Source organism: Chaetura pelagica, unplaced genomic scaffold (assembly GCF_000747805.2).
Source record: "Chaetura pelagica isolate M959 unplaced genomic scaffold, ChaPel_1.0 scaffold159, whole genome shotgun sequence".
Lineage (NCBI taxonomy): Eukaryota > Metazoa > Chordata > Aves > Apodiformes > Apodidae > Chaetura > Chaetura pelagica.
The window spans coordinates 6,179,294-6,198,873 of NW_009954555.1; the positions used below are offsets into that span (position 1 = coordinate 6,179,294).

General features: G+C 39.6%; 1 protein-coding gene across 1 annotated transcript; it reads left to right on the forward strand.

The window, feature by feature from the left end:
• The first annotated feature begins 1,009 nt into the window (after positions 1 to 1,009).
• PER3 (period circadian clock 3) lies at positions 1,010 to 19,154 on the forward strand. Its single transcript, XM_010005309.1, has 20 exons — positions 1,010 to 1,154; positions 1,731 to 1,846; positions 2,712 to 2,913; positions 3,995 to 4,043; positions 5,708 to 5,850; positions 6,214 to 6,292; positions 6,979 to 7,085; positions 7,338 to 7,494; positions 8,455 to 8,560; positions 8,992 to 9,117; positions 9,837 to 9,963; positions 11,074 to 11,218; positions 11,884 to 12,011; positions 12,392 to 12,595; positions 13,203 to 13,454; positions 13,931 to 14,658; positions 15,759 to 15,936; positions 16,488 to 16,665; positions 17,276 to 17,426; positions 19,011 to 19,154. The coding sequence occupies exons 1-20, from the start codon at positions 1,040 to 1,042 to the stop codon at positions 19,152 to 19,154; spliced, it is 3,435 nt and encodes a 1,144-aa protein (XP_010003611.1). The 5' UTR covers positions 1,010 to 1,039.
• The last annotated feature ends 426 nt before the right edge of the window (positions 19,155 to 19,580 follow it).

Below are 19,580 nucleotides of genomic sequence, written 5' to 3' on the forward strand. Positions count from 1 at the left end.
CGGATCGGAGATGGACGTGGGCAGGCTCCGAGGCGGCAGCTCGGAACGCGGCGCAAGTTGGTCCCCGGCTGCAGGGACCAGGGTCGTGCGGGAGGAGGCGATCGGCCCTGTAGGCACCGGGAGGCCGGAGGGGGAGCGCCGGGGGGACGCAGGATCGGGGCGCGCGGTGTGTGTGGGAACCGGCTCCAGCGGAGCAGAGTTTAACGGGCCCGGCTCCATCAGAACCGACTGCTGCAGCCGCGAACCCAAGGGCTGTTCAGCTGGAAGTTTCGTGAGGCAGAGCAAAGTTAACAGGTAACTCTTTGCGACCGGTGGTCCGACCGCTTGAACTGGTGTGCTGAACTTGAGCAGATGACTGAAGCCAGAGACAAAGACCCGGGTTTCTTCTTGAGGCTCAGTACACCGGGAGAGGTTGTCTGAATCGCAGCCCGTGGTGTTTATAATGGTATCACGTGTAGATGAGATTGCTGCTCCATGGCTCCTCATAAGCTGTTTGCCTGATTCTTAGATTGGCTGTTCCAGACACGTCACTGACACTTTTGTGGCTTCCATATTTACTTAATCTAAAGACTGCATTGACCAGTAGTAAAGCACAAACTACTTAAATAATTTTTTTTCTGAAATCTCATTAATTTTATGAAAAAACATATTTTTTTTAATAAAAAAGACATTCAATAGCTATAGCTTATGCAGTGTAAAGTTAATGTGCAGTACTTGAGCTTATTTAGTGATGTATGTACTAAGAGTGGGCAAAAGTTATTTAAAGTTATGGTGTTTGGGTGTCTTGTGTAGGATTAGAATCAGTTTGTGTTTTGAGGAAATTAACTGCTTATTAAGATAGAACAGGAAATACAGTCAGTGAGCATTAGGACATTTCTGGCTATTCTGTGACTCTGTGGCCAAGCCCATAAACAGGTAATTTAGTGAATAATTTTAAGTAGTTGACAGAAGAGAAGCTCCTATACCAGAAGTCTCTGGTAAAGTTTAACCTGTCTTTCGCAGTGAGCAGCTGAATTGGAGCCAGTCTCACAGAGATCTGATGATGATGATCCAAGAAATGAAAAGGTGTTTGCCTGAAGAGAAAAGGAGTTCCAGCAAGTCTAGCACCATCAGTGCTCTCAATTATGCCTTGCAGTGTGTCCAACAGGTCCAAGGTACGTGTGGAAAAAATCTGGAAGCATAGAAGCTGTACAGCAGCTTGGTTTGAATAAACATATCTGCTAACAAACAACATGAAAACAGCTGTCCTGCAGACAGTTGACTTTCTGAAGCACTGTGGGTTGTTTGGTTTTTTTGTTGCCTTTTTAAAAATCATGTTATCTTTTCTTTTAAAATGCCCACCTACTGCTTCTCTTTTCTTAAGAATCCTATATCTATAGCTGCTTACTAATAACTTTGTCTATATATTGGAAAAAAGCATTCATGCCTCACTTTGAGAATTATTGGATAATCTGTGTTTCCAACAGAATTAAGTAGCTAAAATTGTTAGTAGCTAAAATTGTTCTTTTGCCGTCACATTCTGTCCTTTCTTCTTCTTCATGCTCCAGTAGTGTAATCAGTATTCCTTTTTCCTTTGTCACTACACAGACTTTCCTCACCTCACCTTGGACTTCACCAAAATGATGACAAAAGTACAAGGGCTGTAAGAATACTTTCAAAATAGTCTCCTTACTGACTTCCTTGTGTTTGTTTTGCTTTTCCTGTTTGTTTTTTTTTTTTTTTTCAATTAGCAAACAATGACTTTTTCCAGGCTCTGAATGACCGAAGAGTGTTTCAGACAGATGTGATGACATACAGCATAGAGGAGTTGGTGGCAGTTGCATCCGAACACACTCCAAAAAACACAGTAAGGAATCCAGGCATACTTAAGGAATTAATCACTTGACATCTCACTACTTCGTCTGCTTACATTGTTTTGTGGAAATAGAATGTGTAAAATTGAAAAGCCTATAAGTTTTAGCCAGACAGGCCTTTGTGTTTTTAAATACAGATCAAGACTGTTTCTTATCTGTGCTGACTCAGGGTACTCAGCAGCAGTAAGTAAAAAAATATATTTTTTTATTTTTTTCTCTTCTTGCTAGAAGCAACAAATATATTTTTGAGAATGCATTTACAGCATAGTAATCTCTTGACACAGACCTAGCAGAATGTTTTCAAAGCTGATGAAGTCCATAGTTGTGAGGAACTTTGGTTTCTATTTGTACTCCTGGATTTAATTTTTTTTTTTAATTATTTGCTATGTGTGTCATGCTTTCTGGCGCTGCTTCAAAGAAGAGAGTGTTTCTTGAGACTCAGTGCTGTCAGATGACATCTGAAGTTTTTCCAATGCTTTTGACTTGAAAAGTGTTCAGAATATTTCTATATGTGGAATTATGTGAATACTCTTAAAATTTGGGGAGAACTGTGGAGTGATAACCAGTCATTCTGGACAATGGCAACCATCACTGTAGTTGCAGTTTTGACATTGCAGTCCTATTAGCATTTTAAAATCGTAAGCTACTATAGCACTGGAGACTGTAGTAGCTTATGCACAACTTTTTATTGGATACTAGCTTAAGAACACATTTCTTAGCCTCTGTCTTACTTGGTGGTTTGTGGTCGTTCTGGGTTGGTTGATTTGGTTTTGGGGTTTTTTGTTTGTTTGTTTAATCCTTAAAGTATTGCTACCATGTGTTGGGGAAGGATTGCCTTTAACAATGTTTGTTTTCCAGGACACATTTGTGGCTGTGTTTTCCTTGCTTTCGGGACGCATGGTGCATATTTCTGAGCAGGCAGCATCCATTCTAAACTGTCAGAAGAAAGTGTTGGACTCCTGCCGGTTTGTCGAGCTGCTTGTCCCTCAGGATGTTAGTGTGTTCTACACACACACTGACCAGTCCCACCTGCCACTTTGGAACATGGAAAGTCAAACAGGTGGGACTTGGCAGTGCTGTTAAATGCTGTATGTGTCTGCCTGCCTGTCTTTGCAGAATGGGGATAGAGTAGTTGTTAGTTTTAAATGCTTATGCTAGCAGTATGTCTAGGCAACACTTGTTCCCATTCCACTTCAAAAAAATTGAATACCTATACAGCTAGTCCTAAATAAGCCTCATAAGAGGCTTAACTCTTACTTGGGGTAAGTAAAAGGCACATATTTCACTGTTTTGTGTGCTGCCTTACTAATTCCAAATTCCAGTGGCTGCTTTTTATAAGAAACGAAAGGTATAATTGTGAGTTTATAGTTGTTTGAGCTACATCTTATGGTTGCTTAGGTGCCTCATCCTTATGGTCTGTGTGCAGCCTGCCGTGAACATAGCAAGTTTCAGGCTGACTTGCCATTCATTGCTGGATGTGCTTAAGTGGTGACTTTCAGTCCTGTGACCAGTTACATTGTAGTTCACGTGCCATGGCCTTGTCTTTTGCCCACCTAGCCATTGGGCTGTTCTGGCATCAGACCTGGGAAATCAAAGGTCCTTGCCACCAAAGGGTGTGAGACATCAGAGGCTGCTAACACTAACATGCCAGTGATTCCATGGTTTGGAAGCCAGTTATGTTCTTACCCAAAGGAGCAGTGGCACCCCTACTGAGTTGGTGTTATTTTCTTGCTGTGAACTGTTACTGAGTTTTCTTCTCCCTGTAACTCCTGGCTGTATATAATTACAATATACATTTAGTACGTTATATTGTTTAGTGTAGTTACATGGCTCAGCCAGGAGTTTTCGCCTTTCTTTTCTATAGTGATGCATTGAGGAAAGGAGCTTTGTAGATCATACGTATTTTCTCTTCATTTAGTTCCAGGTGAGTCATTTCATCAAAAGTGAGCAGGATGGAAAAGAGAAATAACATTAGAGCTGGGAGCAGAGTGTTGAACAGCTAATTCAGTAGTTCATGAAGAGCAGGTTGTGAGGCTTGGGTCTTCCTCAGAAGGTCTGGAGGATGCAGGATATAAAATAGTTCTGATGTGGCCTTTTTAACGATATTAACTGGTACTTTCAATATGTGTTCTATTTATTAGCATCTCTGTGTGAATATGCCCAGGTGAAATCATTTTTCTGCAGGATCAGGCAAGTACATTATTATAATTTTTTGTTGGTGAGGGTTGGGCAGCGGGTACAGCATTGGGCAGAAACAGTGTTCTCTTGTCAGAACTGACCAGTGTGAGTTCGTGCAGCTCCATTACAGAATTGACTTACTGCATTTAATACTGGCATCCAGCAGGACGTTTTGAGTATCTTTCACACAGCAATGCTGAAACTTGAATGGAGATAGAAGGAAAACTATTCATAAATGTTTCTTTTGGATCTGTCAGTTTCTTTCAGCACTGTTGTGCAGGAGAGTAATGATTGTGTGAAAATTTGCTGCGCTCGTTTTTACACTTTGAGAGCAAAGGCAAAGGGTTTTTTTCTGAATATTGCAGGAGAGTTTGTGACAAAAGGCAGTAACAGAAACTCAGACACCTGAGTGCCAGTATGAGGCCTAAATAATGAGCTACTACTTTCTGTCATTATGGATGGAGTTTGTTGCTTTGTGCCTGGCTAATCTTAGTGCTAAAAGAAGAAAAAAAAAAAAAGAGATTGGCTTGTAATCCTCACTTTTGTTCCAAACTCAGGTAATCTCTTGATTTCAATAAGAACTGTTTGCTTCTGAGCAGATCTAATACTTATTCCATCTTCCAATCAGTCAGTGATTTGCTCATCTGTGTTTCACAATCCCAGGCTCTAAAATCTTTTTTGTCTCTTGAACTGTGTAAGGGCACTTGGCATAAATATAGGAGGACAGATACTGGTTTTAAGTTGAGCGAACTGTTTGTAGAATACAGAAACATTTTGCAGTGTTTTTTCTTCAGATTTTCATATCTCTCATCATGTGTGGGCTTCCTGAGTAAAAATATTTTTTCACAAGCCCATACGAGGTTTAATTATGAAAATTCCTTTTTGAGGGTTAAAATTCTGCTATGTTCAAGTTCCAATTGTCTGTATTTTTTTTTTTCCAAAAGGAGGAGCTGTCAGTAATTTTATGACACAAGTATCTCTTGAGGAACGCTTCACAAAGCTAATTGTGGAGTAAAAAGTAACTTAGTTTAAGTGGTAATGGAAAAAAAATAATTGCCGTTCTATCTGTCAGAGAGAGGCAAGATACATACTGCAATTGTAATAGATGAAGAAGCACTTGGAATAGAAACAGGCAGTTGCTAACGCGGTTGCTACAAAGCCAGAGCTCAGCTGAAGTGTTGTGTACTGCTACTGCTGACACATGTTTGGGGAGGACAAAGGACTACTGCTGCTTGTGAACTGTGGCTGGAGGGGTCTTATTTAGGTTGGTTAAAAAAAACTTGAGCGAGACAGTTTTTGTTTTTTGTTATTTGTTTTTTTCCTAAAAATGGTACAGGATAAATAACAAACAGAAAAATAACTGTGTAGCTTGAAGGAGATTAGTGGTTCTTTGAGAACACGTTTGGGCTGAGAATCGGAAGGTGGTCTTTTAACTGTTGGACTAACGGCATTTCTAGAATAGCCTCTGAATGCAAGTATTGGAGGCAAAACACTTACTTGGTTTTAAGTGGAGCAAGATCAATATTGCTGAATGTTAACCTTGGATGCCAAGGAAATGTGCACAGAACCTTGGCAGAGTCTAATTATCTAGGTCTGTGTGCTCAAGGTTACTCCTCCGTGCAGTAAAGTATCTGAGTCTCAGAACCAGTGTGTTAATCCCTTTTACTTTTCCTCAGGGGTGGTAAAGATCAAGAACAAGAAACATGTTGTTACCCCTTCCGAATCACCCCGTACTTGGTCCATGTGTGTACTTCTATCCACGTGGATGCAGAATCCTGCTGCTTAGCTTTGGCTGAGAAAATTCACTCTGGATATGAAGGTAAGTCAGGGGACTACGGTGAAAATAAACAACCAGTAGGAAAATGCAGTATACAATTTCCTTTGTTTAGAACTTGTCCTTGGATAATTTCACCCTTGTAGCTTCCAGTTTGTGTGTGTGCATGCATGCAAATTCAGAGCATCTGTGCCTTCTTTGCAAGGACCCAAAGCATTTGACCTCTTCACACTATTTTTCAGAGAAGTCTGTAACACCTAAAAATTTGTAGTGTTTCTGTGGGTTACTGGTCAGAAAGCAGTGAGGAATTAAAAGGTTCAGGAGCCAGTAACTCTGTAATGAGCAAAAGAAGCAAGTTTTCTGTCTTAATGTGTATTTTGTTTCAGTAAATATTTATTTTCCTATTAGCTCCTCGAATTCCTATGGATAAAAGAATCTTCACCACCACTCACACCCCTGGATGTGTTTTTCTTGAGATAGATGACAGGTGAGATTTGAATCTTAAGACCTGTGAGGTGTGTATGAAGAGGTAACAAAAAATCCTTTGGCGATGCAGTTGGAAACCCAAGTGCAGTAGTTCAACTGTGCAATTGGCAATATGTAATTAAACAAAGTAGTTTTATGTTAGTCTGCTCATGGAAAACATCTAGAACCTCACAGATCTAATCTTTGTTGACTTAAAATGTGAATTAAACAGAACTGCAGGCAGTTTTTGTTATCCACAGCAACAGGGACCTATGGTAAAAGTCAGCTTTCACAGTGTGAGGGTACAGCTGAGCTTGTCAAATAAATTTGGCCAGATGAAAGCTGTCTTCTGCAAAGCCACAAGTGTGTTTTTACAACACACTTTGCAGAATCTGTGTCAGATTTCTTGCTGACATTTTGCCTGTGACCTCTTTCTTCAAGACTTTTTTTTTTTTTTTAAACATGGACAAGCACAAAACTGCCTGCAAATGTGAGAATCTGTTAGATCTCCAGGCAGAGAAATGTTTGTCCTTGGTATTAACGTGTCTGTGTTGCACTGGAGGATTATCAGTTGGGCTGGAAGTTGTTCTGTAGGCTTAGTTCATTCCATTGTAGATCACGCATGGTGACTTGACTGACAAGCAAAGGCTTAAGGATATAAATACTTGAAACTATATTATAATCAGTGGTAATGTATTCGGGTTTCAGAGCAGTACCTTTGTTGGGTTACTTACCTCAAGATTTAATTGGAACGTCCATACTTCTGTATATGCACCCAGAAGATCGTGCTTTGATGGTTGCTGTTCACCGGAAAAGTAAGTACAGTTGCTTTAAGATGAATTTCTGTTGGTTTTAACATTTCCTCAACATTTTATTATCCTGTTGCTTAACATGTGACTGATCTGCAGTCTAGACAAAAATAAATTAATTAATGGATTAAAGCAACCACTTTGAGATCAAAGCAAATTCAAACCAAAAGATTTGAAGGACTGCAGTCATTAGTGTTTGTGCTTCCATTACTGCATCATTATGTAAACTGAACCTTGTTTGTTGATTGTTTTTTTCAGTCCTGAAATTTGCTGGCCAGCCTCCTTTTGAACATTTACCTATTAGATTTTGTACTCAAAATGGGGATTATGTCATACTTGATACCAGCTGGTCCAGTTTTGTGAATCCTTGGAGCAGGAAAGTAGTGTTCATCATTGGCCGACACAAAGTCCGGACGTAAGTCAGCTGTTGAATTGATTTATTGTAGCGCTTTTCCTTGAATACTCTGCAAAACAAAAGAGTCTCAGTACTGAACTAGAGGCATAATGTTGCTCCTGCAGTCTGTGACAACTACATAGCATCTGTCTTGCAGCCCATTCTTTCAGAAAAGCATTAGTCTTGTTTATTAAATATGAAAATAAGTAAATTACTTCAAAGTAAAAGGCAAAGCAACTTGTTTTAGTATATGTTTTTGCACACAGTTGATATCCAAATGCTGTGACAATGGGTATGTCTGAATCAAAATACCAGTTTTAGATGGGTCAACTAAAAGCTAAAAAGCAATGTAAGAAGTAGATTGCTTTAACAAATAATTGATATTGGTTCATGATTGGCTCACAAAAAAAGGTTAATTGACAGACATGTCACCCAGAGAATCTTGTAGCTTGTTTTCTTCTGAAACATTCACTTGATACAGAATGTAAATATCTACCAAGATAACCTCTTTTAAAAATGCGAGTAGTATTGAATGCACAGGTTAATTTTTCAGATGTTTCTCCTTAGTTTCCTAGATATTTGAAACTATGACTGTCTGACTCCCTCTTACCTGGTTTCTTTTCTAGGAAATGACTTTTTGGGATGCCTTTTGACTTCTCAAAGGGATCTTTTAATCAAGATCTTATGGGGTGTGAGTTGTCTTCTGAAGGAGGCAGAGGGGGTAGATGGTCGTCAGCCTTAACTGGTGTCACTGTGCTGGTGTACTGATTCACTGGGGCTTCATATGAAGCACTTCTCTCATAGCACTGCCCCACTACCCTAGCAGAGCTGCTGGTGGAACAGATTGCATCTCTTTGTGTAAAGTAAAGCAGTTAAAATAAAACAATTATGGTTTTAAAAATAATCTGTTCTGACGCCATTTATAACTACCATTTCCGCATCAAATTAAAAATAATAGTGAAATTTTGTTGCTCTCTTCAGAAGTCCTTTGAATGAAGATGTGTTTGCTGCAAGAAATAAGAAAACAAGCAGTGTTGAGAAAGAGATAAGAGAATTGCAAGGACAAATCTACAAGCTGCTTCTGCAGGTAAGGAAGATGAAGGAATTCTGGAACACTGGCTGGCCTTCTGAATGAGAGGCTGAGTTTGTTTAGCAGGCTAATTTGGGGATGATCTTCTAAAAGGTCTGAAAGAAAAGTTCTAAATGAGGACAGGCTTGTGTGACAGCATAAAAAATATGGCTCTGGGTAGCCCACCTGATTACAAAAAAATATTTTGTTTGCCGTATTTGCCAGTCTTTATGTTGAAACGTACAGATCTGCATCCTGAAATGGCTTTAAGCATGGTAGAGAATTTTTTCCCAAGCAAGTGTAGACCCCAGAGCAATACTGACTTTTCACTTAATTTTCTTCATTTATTTGAAGTTCTGTGTTACAAAGTATGTTGTTGCCCTCTTTTTTTTTTTTTTTTTTTTTTACTAAGAGCAAGATCATTTACTATTTTTTTCCCCCTGATACAGCCAGTTCATAGCAATGTTTCCAGTGGTTATGGAAGCCTTGGAAGCAATGGCTCTTATGAGCACTATATCAGCATAGCATCTTCAAGTGACTCCAATGGGAATTGTGCAGAGGAAATACAGGAACCAGTAAGTCTATAATGTGTCACTGCCTGCAGAGTAGTAAAAATAGAGTTTTAAAAATAAAAGCTTTTACTGTATACATACGTGCTACTTGTAATGAATTTTACTGAAGTGAGAAGATAGAGCAATGTTCAAGGCAAATGTCCATACATTGGTCAGTTACAGAACACTTGGCTTTTGTATTTTGCACTTAATTTTGCTGGCTAGAATGAACATATAACTGCTATGGTAGTTCGCTGAAGTAAATTGAAAATTTGCTCAAGATCAGCCTACTCAAAGAACCAGCAGACTCGGGGAAAAAGTAGAACTCTGGAACCAGAAAGAGGATTGATGCATGTGGAGAGGTTTCTGTTTGCTTATTTTATTTTAAAAGTGGCACTAGAGGTGGGGTGTAGAAACAGTGCTGTCCTAAAACAAGCATTGGGTTTACCTGATTTCCTTGTGAGACTCCTGGTCAAGTCATCATCTTCTTCCCACTCTCAAGGCTAGCACCAGTATTAAAACATTTAAATGCTGAGGCTGTTTGAGCTTTATCATAGTTAATTAAATGAAGCATGATCATAAGATTTGTGGAATTTACAAACACCAATAGACACCAGGCTTAGGCTGACAGTCTACTCCCTTTCAGTTTGGAGAATACAGGAACCCAAACCCATCTTAATGGTCTCCCATTGGCCTCTTTTTGTTAATTTTAATTCTGACTTCACATTTTCACATATCTCAAGATGACGTTGCAACAAGTTTGTGCAGATGTCAACCGAATAAAGAATCTGGGACAGCAGCTGTATATTGCATCAAGGAGCAAGCCACAGAATGGAGATGAACAGGATATGAGCTCAGAAATCCTAGGAGGTAAGTTGATGGAATTATGATCCTTAAGGTAACATGAACTCCTGTAGATCTACAGCCATGAGTTTGGCTAACTGGTGTTGTGCTGAAGAACTTAAGATAGCATTTTAGAGTGACTTAAATGTAAGAAGTACTTTGGTTGGTTGGGTTTTCTTACAAAACAAAACCAAAACCAAAACAAACAACAAAAACAAACAAACAAAACCCAAAACAAAGAAAACAAAAAAAAATCACAACAAAACAAAAGCCAGCCAACCAAAAAAACCAAACCAAAACCCAAGACACACTCCCAAAAAAAACTTCAGCAGATTCATTAACTTTTGAACTGCTCCCTGGGATATGGAGGACTATCTCTCTCTAGGATAACAGACTTTTACTTTATTTTAACATACTCTAGTGAAAACGTAAACTTGCTTGTAGCAAATATAAGTCTACTAGGGAAGTTTCCCTTTGTTACTTTATGTGGACTCTTAGACTTAATCCAGAGATTGGAAAAACACTGCTCCACTTCCCACTGAACTAGTGATTTAGTGATTGTGTGCTTAATGTTATGCTAATGCACAATATTTGCAGTTAGTATCTAGTACAAGTATATGGAGAAAACTGGATTCTTCGTCCAATATAATAGGAATCTGTATTAAAACATTTTGCATTGTGATACTCTACAAAAGTTTTAACTGTCTCCTGGTCTTGTTGATAAGAGGGCTGCACTGTCAGTGTTGATACTACTCTGTCCAGTGTATCTATGCTCTGAAAAGCTGTAAATTACCGTTTAATAACGGGTTGGATTCCATGATGTATACATTCAGATAAAAGTTTTGTTTACAGTTTAAATAGAATTTTTTTCCTGAGCTATTTTCTTTCTGCTTACTAGTTGTTCTGAGTGGATGTTTAAGGTGCTGTGTGGGATTTTTTTTTCTTGTAGGCTTTCTTTCCCCTTCTCCCTCCCCTGCCTTGAAATGTGATTTGAGATGAAAATGCAGAATAACTCAGTAATAAGAGTTGTGCTGTCATAGGCTGTATATATTCCTGTAAAATATGTATGTATCCCAGAATATATGGTGGGGGGCAGTGATGCCTTTGAGAGGAGTATGAGGATTTCTTTTTTTCTAGGGAAGAGGCACACCCCTTCCTGTTTTCTTCAGACATTGAGAAGTGATAGCACAGAAGAACCAGGCAGTGCATTTTATGGGGATTCAAAGAAGTCTCCACGTGTTCCTTCCTATCAGCAGATCAATTGTGTTGATAGTATCATCAGGTAATAAATTATGAAGCAATTTTAGTGGTAGAAGTTTAAGATTGATTGGTGGAAGATAAATATCCAAGCAGTTTGCATTGGTCTAAACTGTCTGGATTTTGAGTTGTGAGATAAATTTGGGGTCGTTTGTAAAGTTTTCTGCCTCTCTGGGCAATCCATCCCAATGCTCAGTTAATTTGAATTACACAGTAGCCTAAGACTCTGTTAGCAGCCCTTGATGTTTGTTTACTGCTAGTTTCACTATTGGCACAGTAGGAGTTTAAGAGAATTTTGGTGGGCATAATGTGTCCATATCTTCTCAATATGCACTTTGAGAACATCTGTATAAGACAGTGCTTATATAATTTGTAAAATGACATTTATTTTTAAATGGTATTATTTTTTAAATGGTACTTTTTAACCCACTGGATAGTGATTTTTTTTTCTTGTGTGGGGTTGTTTTTTTTTTTCCCCTTGGTGGTGGTTGTTTGTTTTTTTTAAGAGTAATTGGTAGATTTTATTTAAAATACTCCTTGGAAAGCAGATGTGTCCAGAGCTTCCTGCAGTGAATTTAAAACACTAATTTACCCCTGAATCTCCTGTTTGGAGTGTTCAAATGTTAATCTCTCCAAATGGAGAAAAAATACAAAGCAGGGAGAGCTTCATGTGATATGCTTCTATTTCAGATATCTAGAGAGCTGCAGTATTCCAGCATTGAAAAGGAAATGTAAATCTTCTGCAAATACATCATCATCATCTTCAGAAGATGACAAGCAAGTCCAGCAAAGTTGTCAGGAAGTTGAGGCATTGGAAGGTAACACAAAACGTACTGACAATATGAGCCACAGCATTTATTTTTTTATATGGCACTGTTGTGGTAAATATTTGCTTACTTTGTCTAGGTCTCACAGTTAAGCATATAAGCTACAGTATTAAGTCTTTTTAGGTAGAGTGCATCAAAATAACTTGCTTGGTGTTGCTAAATGGACTTTACATTTCTCACTCATGTGAGCCATGTTTAGTATGTGCTGACATTGCACTGGTATATGAGTGTTAAATCCATATATAGACAAGACTGCCTTATTTCATAGTCTGCATAGTTACTGGTGGTTTCTGAACCATTCAAACTTGAAGCATTTGGAACACAGTGGATAGAACAAAATTCCATGTAGAAGCTTTGTCATTTACCAATAGATATTGCTATGCTTTCAGCAGTTAATTCCCAAACTCCAATATCTGCTGACCGGGAAGAGATGCTGAAAGATGAGACAACTGCAGGCCTGGTGGGAGCTCCTCTGGCAGACCTGACCCTGTCCAACAAGGCTCCAAGTGTGGTGTCTGTCACCAGCCAGTGCAGTTACAGCAGCACTATAGTGCATGTCCCACATCCTGAATCAGGTACTATTCACACTCAGAAAGCACTGGCTTGACTCATTGGTTCCCAGACTGAAGTATGTTGTAAGAAAGTTTTGTTATTTGGGATACTTTTTCATGAATATGAATGCTGAAATTTAATTAAGGTACTTCTAGGGACACTGTGAAGGAAGATTGAGAGTGGAAATTTTTACAGTGTTTTCATAAAACCTACGTAGTTTTAACAGAGTGCACTATTTCCTTTCCCCTTTAACTTCGTCACATGTTTCAAGCACCAATATGTGCTTTTGGCCGTTGAGGATTAAAATACAAGTGCCTAACGGGCCAGTGTTACTTGATTTAAATGTAGAAAGAAGTGTAAGAATGACTATTTAACCACTGTTGTACTAAGTATGAAGAAGGAAGTGCCTCTGTAACTTCAAAGTAAATTTGAAGTTTTCCAGACCATGCAAAATAATTTTTTCAGTTGTTTTTAGTGCAAAGGGTGTTTCTTGCCACTGCCTCTGCAACCTGTATCTGTGTCGTAGCTCAGATGTGATTTGGTTTCTGTATAACCCTCTGAGTGTTGTGGGAGGTGACACCTGAAGGCCACAGTAAAGAGTGAGTGGTATGTTTTCTTTCCTCTTCAAAGAAGTGACTACGATGGAGGATACTACTGTTGGAAGTGAACAAATTGAGCTGCCTCCTGTGAATGCTCAGAGTCTCACTCTGGTACCTGAGGACTTAAAGCCAGTTGGGCTAACAAAGGAGACGTTGTCAGCCCACACTCAAAAGGAGGAGCAGAACTATGTTGACAAGTTCCGTCAGAGGGTCTTGCTCTCTCCATTTAGGACTTACCTTCAGCAGGGGAGCAGAAGTAACAATGGACATTCCTGTGGCCAAGGTAGGCAGCAGCTTTGAGAAAAGACTTACTAGATGAATTACAAAGACCAAACTAGCAGTGGAGTATGCTTCTGCTTCCTTTGAACTGCCAGGGTTGGACAACAGCATTGTCCACAGGGGAGGTCTGCTCCATCTCAGGTGTCACTATCTTAGACTTTTCACAAAGCAGAAAATAATTGCAGCAAACCCTGCAAATCCCAAGTACTCTATTGCCTTCCCTTGAAGGAATGTAGAAGATCTGATTGGGATAAGCCAAAGTGATCAATAAGAAAATCAGTTACATGAAGGCAAGTACTGTAGATATGGCAGTGAATCTATCATTGTAGTGAGTGGAAAAGTTACCCAAAAGAAAATCAGATCTCTGAATAAGCCACACACAATTTTCTGTGTGTTTTTCTGTTTTCTCTTTTTATTTCTTATTTTTATTCCCTAGGTTTGTCACTTCAGTGAATGTGTCTATTTTTTCTTCCTCCTTAGGAAATTCCCCTTCAAAACAGATGAGCCCAGCTAGCTGTAAAAAAGGCAAACGTGGAAAATTCAAGTGGCAGAAACCTCAGAGACAGTCCTCAGATAGCCACTCTTCTAGTAAAAATAGGAATAGTCTTCCATGGGAGAAGAGGACAATCCAGAAACAGTCATTCTCTCCCTCAGAAATGTCTGATCTGAGCTCCTCCAGTATGAATTTTGTTCATCCAGTGGGATTGCCTGTCTGTTCAGATCTGCTGTCTAGTTTTCCAGCCTCTTCTGCAGGAGAGGAGCTTGCTTTTCCCTCATTAAAACCTGAGTCCATGTCATCCTCATGCTGTGAAGCACTGTCCTGCCCAGCACTTTACTCTCCAAACACAGGCACATTTATGGCTGTGTTTTTTCAGAGTTTGCCTATGTATGCACAAACGCCTCAATATGTCCTGCTTCCTAGCCCTCAGTACATTTATCCCCCCTCTTCACATCCATGTGTTACACTACCTCCAGGCCCCCCTCCTGCTCCATCACCAGGACCACTGCACTTTGTGGATCAGCCCTTTCCAGGCTCTCCTGCCGCATCCACGGAGGACCAGCAAGAGGGCCAGTGTGACCAGGCCTTGCTGCTGAGTAGCTCACGGAGCAGCTCCCCACTTCAGCTGAACTTGCTTCAAGAAGAGTTGCCAAAACCAATGGAGCTCTCCTCTAGTGCTGGTGTCGCAGCGCATGCAGAAGCTACATGTGTAAGTAATGTGAATTTTTAATGTAAAGGAGAAACTGACTTTCACAGTGCTCATTCACCAAAACCAGTGATGATGATCAGTCACCAGGATCACCAGATTTTGTTAGCTGCTCTTTCCAGTGGCTGTGCTATGTAGACTGCAGGGCACAAATAGCACAAGAGGCAAAGAAAGCTCTTCATACTTGAGCTTGTGGGAACTTGTTACAGTACAGTGTTGGCATTTAGAAAAAGATTGAAATGTGAGATCTTCCAGTCTAGGCTGCCATAAGCCACTTTTGCTCAGCACTTTGGCAGAAGCCTTTTCAATTAAATTGTCACCAAGAATTTTGGGTCTGGGGCATTTATGCATGTGGAACTTGGTCAGTACTGTGCAATTAGCATCTTTTTTCACCCAGTCCCACAGTCTCTGTGGAGAACCAAAACTAAGGGAAGATACTCTTCTAATTACTCCCTCTGTCTCCCAGGGATGCAGCTAATGAACGAAGAACAGGGATCCGTGTGGGTCGGTTTCCATACATGGGCATAGAAAAGGCCTCTCCAACCTCCGCGGTAAACTCAGAGGCAGGAATCTGAGCTCTGCAGGCAAGGAAAAAAAATGTTGGCTCCTGAATCCAGATTGGGCTGGAAAGGCTGCATCAGCTGAAACTGCAGGGTAGGGTCCTGAAAGGGGAGTTGATGTACCCATAGTTGTTTAAGCAGTGAGCTTCACTTAGTGAATCAGTGGAAGACTCTCATGTTCCCTGTAGTGCACCATTTCTTGATGTTTGTGGCTACTTAATGCCATCTAACAGGATATGAAGGGAACTGGCTCCTGCTCACTTGTCAGCAGAAAGTACTAACTTATGGAACAGTACAATATCTTGACCCAGTGGGGAAGAATCTACAGCAGAAACCAGTAGAGGCCAGATCCTTGTTGATTTCATCCATGAAGAGTGTTGTCCTGAGTTGCAGACAGCTATTCATTTTCAGAGCTAGAAACTCCAAACCTATTGAACTGATATGAGAACTTAGTCAATATGTGACAAAATCGGTAAATGGATGCACTTCTTTTTTCAAACTTATGTGTAACTTCCATGGATGTGTTTCGATTTTTGTCTCCAGGGCAATGATCCAGAAGATAGTGGTAACAGTGCTAGCCATTGTGCTCCTAGAGAGTTCACGGACCGCTTGCTGTTCGAGGACTCCCAGTTGGGTACAAGTTCAGCAGCATCAGGCAGTGAATCAGCTTTTTCTGGTTCTTTAGGCTCTGGCTGCAACAAGACTTCTGGTTGTGGCACAGGTAGGGAAGTTCAAGATTTGGTATTTGGTGCTAGATGGCTGGTTAATGTGTTGGTAATTGATAACAAGATACTGTAATGGGAAATCTTAGTAAGAGGATCTTGTATTCTTTACTTTTCACTAACTTTCAGTATCTAAAGCCAAGTTTGTTTCAGTCACTGTCGTTGGAAATGGGAATCTAAGATGTTGTTCCTTTAACCTCTAAGCTACTCTGTCATTTTGCTCAGTATCATTTTTCTCTGCATTAGATACTCACTTATATCCTACTCAAGTAAAGGTAAATCTGTTTAGAGCGGGACTTCTTGAAACAGAAGTTGAGCCAGTTAATTTTGAGAAGAGTAAAAAAAAGCTTTAGAGATCTTGAGCAACTAGATAAAATGTACTTTATCTTAGAATTCTCAAATCACTTGCTAGAGCAATCATCTGGGAATACCTCTGCTTCTATTAGAGAACCAGCTTGCAGAAAAACACTGGTGTTTTTAGTTTTTTGTGCTGAATTACCATGTTTTCTCAGGCATCTGCATTCATTTGATTCATGGTAATTCTTGGCAGGTAGTGGGAAAAGCAGCAAATATTTTGCAAGTAATGATTCTTCTGAAGCTTCCAAAGGAGAGAAGAATCAGAAAGCAGAAGAAAAAGGGACAGCTCATAAATCCGAACATGAATCAGCCTGGGCAATGATGAATCACACACCCGAGCAAGTTCTAATGACTTACCAAATGCCAAACAGGTTGGAAAACAACAATTTCTGACATGTAGTCGAATTGTGCATAGAACTGTAGAATTAAAAATGATACAATGGAAACTGCACATACCAATGAAACTCTGAGAAGGTGTATTAATTTACTGTTTGTGCATTTTAAGTCCTGATTATTTCCTTTTGACAATTTTCCCCTGTTTTCCCCATCAGTTAAAATAGGGTGACATGTAACCTTTTTTCTGAAATAATAAAGGGATTGGTTATTGTCTAGTACTTTGAGTGCATAAAGGGGAAGAATACTTACATGTTATTTGCAATTGCTTGCAATTGGCTTATATATAATTTGTAATGAGATTCCATATTTAAAAAAAGCAACAACCAACTAAAGAGCCAAATAAAACACACAAAACTATTTTAAAAATCCCATACCAAACAGCCCCAACAAAAAACCCTGTGACAGACCAGTTTTTAAAGAAGCTTTATAGAGCATATGAAGGCTGACAAATTGTAGTTACTTTTCAACATCTAATGCTGTGTAAACTTCAGTCATAGATAAAGAGACTTTCACAGTGTGATTATCTTCAGTGCCTACTGTGCTTCATTTAGTACAGCTGTGTTGACAGATGTCTGTTTCCTGCAGAGTTAAAGAGGAGGTTTTAAAGGAGGATCTGGAGAAGCTGATAGTCATGAGGAAGCAGCAACCTTGGTTTACAGATGGGCAAAAGAAGGAGCTTGCAGAGGTGCATACGTGGATTCGGACTCAGACTGTTCCACTGCAAATCAGCACCCAAGTAAGGAATTGTGAAAGGAATCTGCATCTTATCCATGTCATGGCTAGCCAAAAGTAGTGCCATTTCTGACCAGTGCCATCTCACAGTGCTGGGGCTACTGGTGATTTCTAGCTTGTAAATAAGAGGAGGAAATGAGCTCAAGTATGGTAGCCAGATAAAAAACGCCAAAATGCAGGTCTTTCAACTGAACATTTTTTTTCCAAGATATTTAAATTCTGTGTAGAAAAGTTCCCTCAGTCACACTATGGGATAAATAGAAATAGTGTAAAGTCCATATCTAGTGATGTTTCTTCTATTGGTGTTGTCTTTTGCTAATTTTCCTATAAAGTGGATTGTTGCTGTAATTGAATAGCATGTAACACAGGGACATTGGAGATTAGAGCAGGTGTGTTCAGCAAGCTGAAAAATGCTCAAAATTGGGCAGGAGGTTTAGGCAGATAGTAAGAAATGCAACAGTAGCTGGCTTTTTGTAAGTGGATTCCATCTTTAAGAATTTTTGTATCTTACGCCTGATTATTTTATCTACTATAACCCTTGGGCAAGCTGATAAACTGTATCTGTTTTATATTAGTATATGTTAGAGAATGTCTTCATCTGTTTAAAGTGCTCCCACGTGCTATGGAGAAGAAAACACCAAGTCAAAACTAGTCCCACAGAGATCTAGAGCTCCAGTAAGTTGTACAGAAAATTTCAAGGGAGAGTGGGCTGCATTCATGTACTCATGCAACAGAAAAACTAATGTCTGTTGTAGCACTGCATGCCCTTTGTGCTAGGATTTTCAAATGTGGCATTCTGAGCTGTGGTATTTATTCTTCAAGCATGAAAATAGAGAAATCCTTGGTCTTGGCTCCAGAACAAGACCAGAAAAATTAGTCCTTGTTTTCCTAATGCCTTGTTGATTTAACATCTTGTGTGTCCTGTTGTAGTTAGGACCACATGGTTGATTCAGATAGCAAAATTATGTCCAGTGGTCTTACAGAAGGTTCTGTTGAATGTTTATATCTCAAATGTTATGAGATATATTGGAATGCAAATGTAAATATTTGATATCTGAAGTGCTAAAGCTGTTCCTAAGCAGTAGGTCATGTTTCCAGTATAGATTATCACTTTGTGAATGCAGTCAGGCTTCTGACAGTAGCAGGATTTCTGTTTTGATACTTTATTTCAGTATCGTATTTCTCAAGCAGAAGAAAAATCTGATCTCTCAGTACATTCAGGCATTTTGGCCTTAGGCTGTTTGGTGGTGTTGCTGTTCAGTCTGCAGTCCAAATCTTCACTGAGCAGCTTGATTATAAAGCTGAGAGAGAAGGCCTTCAAATTCAAGGAAGTCACATGCCTTTTTATCTCAGAGCTAAAACTGTATATTTCACTAACCAAGTAATTCATTTCTAAGACAAGTTGGAGGTGCAAGTACCTGCTTCTGAAAATAAGGTATCTTTTCAATCTCTGCTTTTAGAGGGGTTTCAGCCCATTGGTGAGAGGTTTTAAGAGACCACAACTTACCATGCTATCAGGATTTGACTCTATAACATATGCTTATAAAAAGGAGAATTGAAATTACAATGTTATTGTTCCTTTTTAAAGGGCTGTGTTACATGTGACATGAGGGAAGCAAGTTGTGAGGCTGCAATGGCTGATGACAATATGGAAAACAAGAGGAAATCGCTGGAAAACAAGGGGAAATCACTGGAAAACAAGGGAAAACCACCTCCATTCTTGAAACACTGAAGACATACAGCACTTGTGTTGGTAAAACTGCTTGGTGTAATTCCCATTCTCCATTCCTCTGGCTTTGCTGCACACTAGTAGTCACTGTCTGGCTGTCTCTTCCCAACATGAGCAGTTGCACATGTTATGTTAAATCTTCCTCCATTACCCCTGTGCTCCTGACATGACTTTGAAGACAATCTTCCACTGGGAGGCTGTTGCCCTCCGTGACTTCACGGACTTCTTGCAGAATGGGTTACCTTTCTAATTTCTGACTGCTCAATGAGCAAAATACAAAGGTCTTTGGGGTTTGGGTTTTGTTTGTTTGCTTGAACTTGGCAAGTAAGAGTCTGAAAAGATGCAGTGGTTAAGAGCCTACAGTGGTGAACCTAATATCAGAGAATGTTACTCTTGAAGTAAGGTAGGTGTGTTGAAACCAGCATTGAA

Bases quoted from the DNA above. Each gene is read 5' to 3' on its own strand.
- PER3 (XM_010005309.1), top strand. From the start codon at position 1,040: ATGATGATGATCCAAGAAATGAAAAGGTGTTTGCCTGAAGAGAAAAGG. The intron at 7,086-7,337 runs GTAAGTACAGTT...TGTTTTTTTCAG, and splicing joins GGTTGCTGTTCACCGGAAAA to TCCTGAAATTTGCTGGCCAG. The intron at 7,495-8,454 runs GTAAGTCAGCTG...TGCTCTCTTCAG, and splicing joins GGCCGACACAAAGTCCGGAC to AAGTCCTTTGAATGAAGATG.